General features: G+C 35.7%; 1 protein-coding gene across 1 annotated transcript; it reads left to right on the top strand.

The window, feature by feature from the left end:
* The first annotated feature begins 3,423 nt into the window (after nucleotides 1–3,423).
* On the top strand, nucleotides 3,424–7,776 carry LOC144443882 (uncharacterized). The gene is made up of 5 exons (XM_078133473.1): nucleotides 3,424–3,552; nucleotides 3,933–4,074; nucleotides 5,101–5,682; nucleotides 6,175–6,318; nucleotides 7,520–7,776. Exons 1-5 carry the CDS (start codon nucleotides 3,424–3,426, stop codon nucleotides 7,774–7,776), a joined length of 1,254 nt encoding a protein of 417 aa, XP_077989599.1.
* Nucleotides 7,777–11,590: the final 3,814 nt, after the last annotated feature.

The raw sequence follows: 11,590 nt of genomic DNA, 5'->3' as shown, positions 1-11,590 counted from the left end.
TTGTCTGGTTTTCTTGTCAATACATGCAAAAGGACCTCATGAAGATAACCTGGTTTCATACTACCTGGTAAAATATGTTATGGCCAGCAAATTTGACAACACCACAACAAAAACTTAGTCATTGAGAAAAATATTTGGGGAGTATTATTCACTTACAAACTTTGAAGAAAAACACACAGGATATATTTATTATGATAATCATCTTAATCATCTGTGCATAGTGGATAGCAAGCATGTAATTGATTGATCGATTGATCAGTTAAATAAACACTCAACCATGCATAGATTAGTATACTAGTCTGTGCATGGTTGAGTGTTTGCTCGGTGTAATAATCTCCCAGAAGATAAGAGATAATTTAAGCAAACTGTTGGTGTAACCATTATAAGATTAGGGGTGTTTTAATTTAGATAAGAGGAGAAGAATGGACAAGGTGTCTTTATTTAGTCAATAAAGAGAGAATTATATATAGCTGAAAGAGACCAGGAAAGTACTAGTAGTCGTGCTTCTAGACATTTGGGCTTTCTTCCAATACGATAAGCAAACAAAGTTCACAGTGAGGGCTTGCCCGAATGTCTAGCTAATGTCATTTTCAGACTCGACATTCCATTGAGATGATGTATGGCCGTGGGATGGGCCATATATGCATATATGTTAATATATTCAATAACCCATGACCTCTATATTATAATACTAATGTCCAATATCCCTGTGATGATAACAAACTACTAACTACTATGTCTTATCAGTTTATGGTAATTGTGACTTTGATGAGTGAGTGTGTAGACGTTGTCATTCACACATTGGTGGTTATTTTTACAAGCCCTCCTTAAGCTGAATATACATGAAAAAATTAGCTATTTTCCTCTGTGCTTGTCTCCAATGCAGTTCTCTGATTGGCAGTAATTTATATCCCTGAACTGCAGAGATGACTTTTGCTAGACCTTGAATGTTCCATCCTCGATAGCGATGTTCCATCGTGTGTCATATTGTATCGGAAGAACACCCGAGGTCAAGCAACTAGATTACCAGGAAAGAAGAAAACAAGTTTTATACCACCACAAAAATAAATCAGTCAATTGATCAATATCACCAAATATTTACCAAATATCAAGGTCATCTGTCGAATTTTGTTGTGTGTGTGTGTGTTTGTTGTTGGTAAAAGTGGTTTCTATATATACACACAGCCTAACGGACAGGTTATGGTTCATATGACTAGTACTTAGTAGTGAATGTGTGATGATTTATGATAAAGAGCGCCACCAACGGTTGGAGTGTGGACACTAATTTATGAAATCACGTTGTAAACTCGTACGTTCCTCGCGCCGCTGTTGACCTTGTGATGTCATTGACCCGTCTGTATGTTTTAGTTGGTGTTTTGGAATGTGAACCCGCAAACGGTAGGTAAAACCATAGCTTTGTTTTGCTTTAATCGTGGCTGAAGTAGCTGATCGACTTTAAGAAACCAGGGACTGGTCAGTTTCACCATCGGGGGGGGGGGGGAAGCGTTTTAATAATCGGCACATTTAAATACTGTATATGCATGTGCATGTGATGCCTGTAACTTGGGAGGGTGTAGCCTGAGAGAGGTGAGGGGGAGGGGGTGTTTAGTACTTGACCATGTATATTACCCCCAGAACATGATGTTTAAAATAGTATTTGAAGTTAACAACATAATATTTGCTTGTTAAAGATAGTAAAGAAGGCTTTTGAATAACTAAGCTTCTGAACCAAGGTCTGTAATATACAATCTGTGATAGAGGTGGCATCTTAGGAATATTTTGCAATCATTGCAAACATCTAAGTTTTATTCAAGGATGTATTTTGTGTCCTGTAGATATTATCAGTCTAGTAACTATACATGTGGTGGTCATTTTCTACAATCTCACTCCAAGTAGTCATCCATTGGACAAATTCTACCAAAGACCTATAGCTAAATCTCCTGCTGGGGAAAGGGTGAACAGCGCACATATGTCAGTTACATCCATCACACATGCACTGACAGGTGGTTCACAGTATTACTTTGTTCAGTTTACTCAAGGGAGTACTAAAACTCATCCTCCAGTCTTAAAGTAAGGCACAATTGAGAACGTGATGCGTCATCCAGTTTAATATATTATGCTCCAAAAGTGTAACCACTGTTGCACTGTTGGTGGCAAGAATGGTATGTCGTGCTAAAGAAAACCATTTTACTATACAGTGGAGAGAGATTGTAGAAAACAACCACACAATATTAGACTGTATATTAAATATGACTGGCACATATCCAACTAAATTTGCATAATCAATTTTATTTACTTTTATTTAGTGTGGAAGCCTAGAATATCATTAACTTTTACATACTGATCATGCCATGACTCATATACAGCTTATATATATGATTGCATATTAAATCAATAATTTGCATAGTTTATTAGATTTAGCAATTAGCTGATATTTCATCCATTTTGCTCAAAATTTTGTCTAATGTACACATGATGGATATATCTACGATACAATATGTTTCTGGTGTTGTCTGGACGGCCATTAGCATTACTTTCTATTAAAATTAAAATTGAAAGTTATTTCTGCACACAACAAAAGAGATAAACATAAAATAAGAAGTAAATATTAACATAAAAAAAAGACAACGGTTTAAGGTTGTGGGCGAGAGACTAATTTATTAAAGTAATATTAGATTATGACATCTAGGAGTAATACTCATTATTTTGCATAATTCTGAAATTAGTTTTCACAGTCAAAAGAGGCATCATATAAGGAGATGGACTATCCTTTTGTTGTTTAATAATAATAAATACATAAATTAAATACTTTAGAAATACATTGTATTTAGGGTACGAAGCAGGCTCTGTTATAAGTAAAATCATTTTTTGTCAGATGAGAACTAAAATGGTTCTATTTGGCCCCCTCACCCCTACCCCAAAGGGTCACTTCTGATTTGGATTAAAATGTAGGTGTGAAAAACAGTTTTCTGGCGTAGCTATAGAAAAAAGTTGGTCTAGAACAAAAGAATAATCCTGTGTAATCTCCACTGATAAGATAACAGTAATGCAAGAACCTGGCATTGAAACCCGGGCCTTTAAGTATTTTATCTGATATTATAAACTATTGACCTTGTCAGGCTGACTATACAATATAGGGGAAATTGACTCATGAACACAAACTCTAAATAAGGTTTAATCTAAACTCTGTACTAATGAACACTGTCAAACTACAAAAAGTGTCTGTCAGAATTATAAGTTATTGATCATGCATGTGTGTACATATAAATTCCAAATGTTAAGACATTGTGACTAAAGTATGACTTTCATGTCATTCCTCACACCATATGTCATGATAGAATGCTGGACTTTAATCCTACATCTGTAGCACTTGATAAGTTTTCTTTATGCTTATAACCACCCAGGTGAAATCTCCAGGTTAAAATGGCAGATACCAGTTATTATGATATCTGTATTGTTGGTGCTGGAATGATTGGATCTGCAGCAGCTCGTCATGTAACACTTATATCACCAAGTTTAAAAGTCTGTCTTATTGGACCAAAAGAACCAAAGGTAAATTTAGCAGGTGTGATGTGTGTGATATGTACTTTAGTAGGTGTGTATGTGTGTGATATGTACTATCAGATAGTCAGTGCCTTTGCTTCACCTCTGTCAAATTTAAGTACAACCTAGTGTAACACCAAAGTACAGTGATTCCACTGTGTTATCAGATAGTCTGAGACTGTAAATCAAAGATTACAGGAAACTTGTTTTAACAGGCGCTCGTAGACTATTATGCTGCTGCATAATTAGTCTGAATATTTGATTTATTCATTATAAATAGATCACTGCAATGTAAATAAGTTCTGTTAGATATATGGAATATAGGTCAGAATAATGCCATTATGTCAATTGTTATGATGTGATGATGTAAACTTTTGGATACTTTGCAGGACATACAGGAATGTAATCATGGGATATTTGGGTCTCATTATGATGAAGGTCGCATCACAAGGTCACTGGACCCTGATCCAATCTGGGCTGAAATTGGACAGAGATCCATTGCAAGATACAGGGACCTAGAACAGAGAACAGGTAGGTGGTGTGTTCTGATTCCCATTGCAAGATACAGATACATGTACCTAGAGCAGAGAACAGGTAGGTGATGTGTTCTGCCAAGACATTGAAAATATAAATTTAAATTATTTTCAACACTCAATATGGCTATAATAACAATATCGAGTCACAGAACCCCATGATATATGAATGTTATTGTGGCATAATTACTGGAGTATTTGCCATGATTGTGGTTTTCATTTGCATACTTGTTTGCATACAGGTATCATGTACATGTTCTCAGCAATGTGCTTCATTCAAGTATCAGCATATGCTCACACCAATGCAAGTCATCCCTGTGTTGGTAATAAGGCCCATTTTTACCTCCTATAAGGGAAAATATGTAATTATTGGTCTCTCTGTCTGTTCGTCTGTCTGTTTAAGCTTATTGCTATGGATGAATATTATTGAATTTCATTACTTTTGCATGATATGTTAAGACACAATGTATCAATCTTTTGAATTTTTAGCACAACTAAACTGAAATATTGCAAAGGTAACAACAGGGATGGAATCATAGCAAAGAAATAAACACTCAAAAAATGTTTGCAAATACGCCTAGTAACAAGACGATGCTCATAGCAACAGCCAAATGATGGTGTATATTGCAAAGATAAAATGAATGGGTAGGCAAGTGAATAAACACTCAAGCAACAGTCAAGTGATGTTGAGATTTGCAAAGATGGTAATAGGAATAAGTAGGCATGTTGATAAACATTTTAAAAGTGGTCCCATGCTTGCCTAGCAACACGACCATGCCCATAGCAACAGCCAAATAATGGAGTGAATGACAAAGGTAACAACAGGGGTAGTTAGGCAAGTATATAAATATATTTTTAAATGACAGAGTCACCAAGCAACTAAGAAACTGCACATATCAACACTAAAATGATGGTGGATATTGTGAGTAAAAATAAGGATAAATCGGTATGTGGATGACGATAGTTACACCATTATCAGTGCTATATCTTATACTGTAAGTGTATTATTTTATGTCAAATGTAGGGGTGAAGTTTTACAATGAAGTTGGCTATATGGCTGTCAGCAAAACAGGCGATCAATATATAGAGAAAGTGAAAGAAAATGCCCTCAGTATGAAGGTGAAGGTGGAAGAGTTGGACAAAAAAGGGCTGGAAACAAAATACCCATATTTCTCATTCAAATTAAATGATGTGGGTATACTTCAAAAACAAGATGCTGGCCATGTAAGTGCTAGGGCACACATTGTGGCACAACAAACTGCTGCTCATCTACAAGGCTGTGACATCATTGATGATGTAGTAGATCAGGTGACTGAAACTAACCAATCGGATGGTTCCAAATGTATGAAAGTGACAACAGCCAAAGGTCAAGTCATCCACGCCAGGAGAGTGCTTCTAACAACAGGAGCTTTCACAGGATTCAGAGACCTGCTTCCTCGGGGAAAGGAATTGGATGTGCAATTATCAGGAGCAACATTGTTGTTTGCTGAACTGAGTGATGAAGATGCAGTGAAACTGAAAGACATGCCATGTCTTATTTACAAACAAAATGACAGTCCAGATAAATATGATTGTTATATATTACCACCTATCAAGTATCCAAACGGTATGAATCATTTAAACTTTTTCCAAGTTATCATAATTTAATGCAAAAATGTCTTTTTTAACATGTCAAATGATTTAGTGAGTATTAATGTCAACCAATAATGGTAGGATGACATTTTGGAGTCACTGCAAACTGGCTTAGAGCATAAGCTTCTCTGTTTTGCTGTTGATGTCATAACACTACCATCCTTTAAATAGTGTATACATACCTATGCTAAGACTCTGTAGAGTCACAATTCTCAGTTTTAGCCATATCAATGCTATTTGTTTCTGAATGGTTAAGGGAGAAGTCCAGTCAGACTTTTTTCTGTCTTTAGTACACTTGTATTGATTACCGTTATCAAAGGAAATACCCAGTCAGACTTATTTCTGTCTTTAGTATACTTGTATTGATTACTTCTATCAACTTAAAGGAAAAGTCCAGTCATTTCTACAGTACAAAACTTCAAAGTAGCTGTTGCATTATCTTGTAATAAATTTCTTTTCTTATCAGGAAAATATTACTTGAAAATTGGACATCGTACATTGTATAGAAAGCTACTGTCTACAGCTTCAGAAGTGACAGAATGGTTTAAGAATGATGGCAACAAGGCTGCTCTTTCTCTCCTCAGAAACAAGCTAGAGAAACTGGTGAATGGTAATTTACAAAGTTTATTTCTTCTGACCCGGGTATTAATGTTGTATATATAACCACAGACAAGGAAAAGACCTTTAAAGGGTCTTTATAAAGATTAACTTAAAGGATGCACGTTTAATATCCTTTGTTTTTGTAATAAATTTATGTTTTCTGTGACAGTTGTAATACTGTTAGTGTTCCGGTAAAATAACGCATAAATATGTATAAAGAGAACACATCACAGGCCCACCTAATTTTTCTCAGTCGATACTAAACTTTTGTATTTAGGTTGGGAAAAATATCTTGAAGTTAGTACAAATACCATTTACTCTGAAAGTTTTTAAAAAGTAACACAATTACAAAGGTCATGACTCTAGTAACCCCCCCCCCCCATACACACACACACACACACATTGACAGCAAATTTTCTACACCTATCCAACCTATTTGAAATGTATGCAAACAGAAACACTAAAAGAAATTTATTTAGGCACAACTTTGTCCAAAATGCCGAAAATGTACAGTAATAATGTTGGTTTCTTATATAGCGCTTTCCCACTCCGTGCTCAAAGCGCTTTACAATTATACCCCTGGCTCGGATCAGAATGGCACAACGGCCCTTTAGTCTTCCTCAACTCCCCGGGGAGCATACAATCCATTGCAGCCATTTAAGCGCATAGGATTAAAGCCTTCACATTGCAACCTACATCCTACCAGGTCCCCAGTTATACAGCTGGGTTGACTGAGGCACAGTCGTGGTTGCCCAAGGACTTTAGCCACTCAGAAACAAACAGCAGGCAGCGATTGGGCTCGAACCTGCAACCTGTAGATTCCAAGCCGGTCACGCTAGCCATTCACCCATCATGACTCCACTTATAATATCAATTATAACCTGTAGATCGATATCAATAATAGTCACCCTGGTCATAAACAATTTATGTCTACATCACTGGTTCTGGAGTGCTCAAAATATGAGTCAAAACATTCCAAATTGCCATTATTTTTCCTGATTTTCATGAATTATGCTTGTGGAGGTATACTTATATTATTCCACAATATTTTTCTTCATTCAGCTGTAAAATGATAGTGACCTAAGGGTTTGTCACTCATCGTCTAGCAACCCATAGTGACAAGGCCCCTTAGGACACTCATATATTCACTTGCGAAAAGAAGAAAAATATTGAGGAATAATATCTAAATATTTCTTAACATACTTTCACAGGAAGTGTTAATATGGTAGCCACCCATGGGGAAAGTTGTATCACAACATTAACTCCAACAAATCAACTATACTGTGATATGATTACACCAACACTAGGAATAACTACTGGTGGCAATGGATATGCAGCCAAATCAGCTGATGAAATTGGTAGAATGGCAGCCAGAATGATTATTGCAGGATGCTGGGATCATGATCTACCCAGAAACAATTTCAGAGTTAGATTTAAAGTGAATCCGAAGATGACAGCCAAACTGTAGTAAATGCATACATTTGATATTACCAACATGAATGTATGAAGATATAATGAGATAATGAAAATGATACTGAAGTTGCAATGCCTGATTAGCTAGGTCACAGAATCATGGCGACTAGCTGACAAACATTATAGTTATTACCAGTTGGCTAATGTCCTGCCAAGATGGTTTGTATGGGTGCATGCAAACATGCAGATATTCCTGTATCATTTTCGCAAGCCGGAGCATATATTTCTGCTGACACCACAAAATAATACTGTGGCTTAATTCATTCAGAAATCTCATTTTTAGAGTATGGGTATTGATTATTTATGAGTAATTACATCATAGCGATCAAACAAATCAATGACCTCATTTAGGGTGATATAATTTCAAAACAGTATGGCAGAAACATGCTGATCAACAACCAAAATCCGTATTTGTCATAAATCGTGGAAATAAATGTTTGACAAATCTCAATGTGAGTACAGATTGGGGTTTCAGTAGAATTGTCATTTTTGTGCTGAAATTATGACGGACATGGGCAAGAACCCACTACTTCGTGTTTAAGATCCAGAGACGACTCCCGAAATGAGTGCCGTGGGCTGGGGCAGTGAGTAGTGCTCTACCATATATTCCCACGCAAGTTGTAACATGAGCATGTCAGTGTTCAGTCCTTTTAGTCCACTATAAAATCATTATTGTTCAGTTCTACACAACACTTCAATGACAACAATTTGTGAATACATCAATTTTTTATGCAAATTTGAATGAAACAAATTGTGTTTTTATATGTACTGAATATCAATCATGAAAAGTTTGCTTACAAACAAAACTACATAGTATAGGTAATAACATTACCAGTTACATGTATGGAGCGAAGCTTCATGGGAAAGGCGGGCGAGTCTAAAGAACTGTTTATTATACTTGATATTTTGCAGAATGGCCACACACGCAATGTTTAACGTCATTTTCTGTTCTAAAAAATTTCCTGCCAGTTCATACAGTGGAAACCACATTTCACATTCTCGCAGAACAGTCTATTTTCACGCTGATCTGCATGCTAAATAAAATGGGCTTTCTGATTGGCTCTTACTGTTAGTCTAAGAAGCTGATTTCCAAATTTGCTGAATAGTAGCCAATTCAACCACGGCTGCTGCGTGGGGACATCTGTTAATAAAGCACTGCCATAAAGAGGCTAGTGGTTTATAGCAAAGTCATGTACAGCCATTACTTCCCTTATGCCCAGGGATAAAAGAATACCTATGAAATTTATTGACAAGCTATCTGTTTGAAAATGCATTGTTAGCCAGTTTTCATTCGGAAAAGTGCATACTCATTCATAAGGTATTGCCTTAATTGCAAAATATCATTAACTATACTAATTATCAAATAAAATAAAAAACTACAGAAACAGGACATGCATGCTCTGTTATCTCGATGTGTTTACCAAATTATATAGATATTAAAGCTTGTATTCGTAAAAGATGGTTCAAATTACTGTAAATCGTTAATTATGCATTTGCCTCAATATTTATGTGATGTTTACCAAAACCTATTCAGTTCATATTACAATTAGCATTAGGAAGATTTGCAGCAAGTTTCATTAGAAGTGATTAAGGGAGTTGCACAGGGTAGGACTCTCAATAAAAATATGTAAATTCAATTCAATAAATGTATTTATACACATTTGAATAAGAATTAGCAAGGGACAAACAGGAAATGTACAGGTAAATCAACCTCAAACTGTGACTGGAATTGACATGTTTGTATTTTGCTAAAGAGTTTCTTTTATTTATGATGACAGCGGTGAAAAAAAACCCAACAATTGCCTTGTAAAAATTGAAAAATATGAAAAATATGACATTAATATACACACGTATCAAATTTCATCATAACATAAACAAACAATATTTTAATGTTTTGCTGATATGTTGAATATATAAAGAACAAACTGAAAATATGGAGTCAATATCTTTATTTTTAACAAAGTTATGACATTTTTACTAAATAAAGAATTGGGATGAAAAATAGCGTATTCAACAACCTTAAGTTTTTGAGATATCTTGTCCACACACAGACACAGACACAGACAAAGTATGATCTTCCCATTTATGGAAGGTAAAAGAGTGCATTCATAACGTAAAGACAAGGGTTGAATTACATATGACCACAATTTACCATCCACTCTGAAGAATAAAGCATGCCTTTATACATACATCCCGACAAGAATACAATATTCAAAATAGAAATAAATCAACAAAGGTAATGATTATCAATATCAAAATTGACAATTAGCCAAATTTTAATTTCCTTTTATTGCAACTTAAAACTGATTATTTTACTGGCCGGAATTTACCATTGATTCTCCAAGTCTCCTTTGGGAATCCAATGGAGCATGGTAAGTTAGAAAAGACTATCAAATGGTTACATTGTATAATATCATTTGTTGGCAACCTGCAGTATGTTGTATGCCTATATAGCTATACATTGGTGGTGGTGGTGGTGGTGGTGGGGAGGGAGGTAAAAAACTGACCCTTATATCAAGTTATATGACAGGACAATATACATTCATCCCACGCATGGTATTTTCATACAATAAACACAAAGTGAATCTACACTGAACATGATAGAGGAGCATTTTATTCTCTGTAAAGCCTTCAAAAATGTACTTACACCCCTTTATAATAATGCAAATATATCATGTCACATACAATACAAATTGTGGTACCTAGACATTGTGGTACCCATAGGCAAAAGTGTGAGGGCATTGCGGTCACAAAGGTTTCCTTTTCAAATATAGAATGCTCTAACATGTAAGTTTCCATCTAAACATTTTTCCTAAATATGGGTTTGATACAGATGAGTATTTTTTCCATGCTTCATGGAATTTGTGTCCATCAATCATGGAGAAAAGGTTAAAATCGAATTCAAAAAATCATGTAAATTGCACATATCAAGCTTCTAGCAAAGAATTGTAAAGGTAGGTAGTCTTCAATGTGTAGTGTTCCATATGGCCAAAAATCCCCATTCAAGGGTCTGTAGCATTTCTATATTAAATAATGGGTCCAGATTTCACAGAAAATCATCCATAGAAATAGATAGCTTGTTTTGGTACCTGTGGAACACCCCAGTCTATAAGTTGTATTAATACCCATCTGGGCAGCACCATTAGGATGGTTATTACATGTACCAGTCTATAAGTTGTATTAGTACCCATCTGGGCAGCACCATTAGGGTAATTATTATTACGTGTACCAGTCTATAAGTTGTATTAGTACCCATCTGGGCAGCACCATTATGGTAATTATTATTACGTGTACCAGTCTATAAGTTGTATTAGTACCCATCTGGGCAGCACCATTAGGGTAATTATTACGTGTACCAGTCGATAAGTTGTATTCATACCCATTTGGGCAGCACCATTAGGATGGTTATTACATGTACCAGTCTATAAGTTGTATTCGTACCCATCTGGGCAGCACCATTAGGGTAATTATTACGTGTACCAGTCGATAAGTTATATTCATACCCATTTGGGCAGCACCATTAGGATGGTTATTACATGTACCAGTCTATAAGTTGTATTCGTACCCATCTGGGCAGCACCATTAGGGTAATTATTACGTGTACCAGTCTATAAGTTGTATTCATACCCATCTAAGCAGCAACATTAGGGTAATTATTACATGTACCAGTCTATAAGTTGTATTAATACCCATCTGGGCAGCAACATTAGTGTAATTATTACGTGTACCAGTCGATAAGTTGTATTCATACCCATTTGGGCAGCACCATTAGGATGGTTATTACATGTACCAGTCTATAAGTTGTATTC

Source organism: Glandiceps talaboti, chromosome 12, assembly GCF_964340395.1.
Source record: "Glandiceps talaboti chromosome 12, keGlaTala1.1, whole genome shotgun sequence".
Classification (NCBI taxonomy): Eukaryota; Metazoa; Hemichordata; class Enteropneusta; family Spengelidae; genus Glandiceps; species Glandiceps talaboti.
Note: the sequence above shows the minus strand (reverse complement) of the source record. Positions and strands in the feature narration are given on the sequence as shown.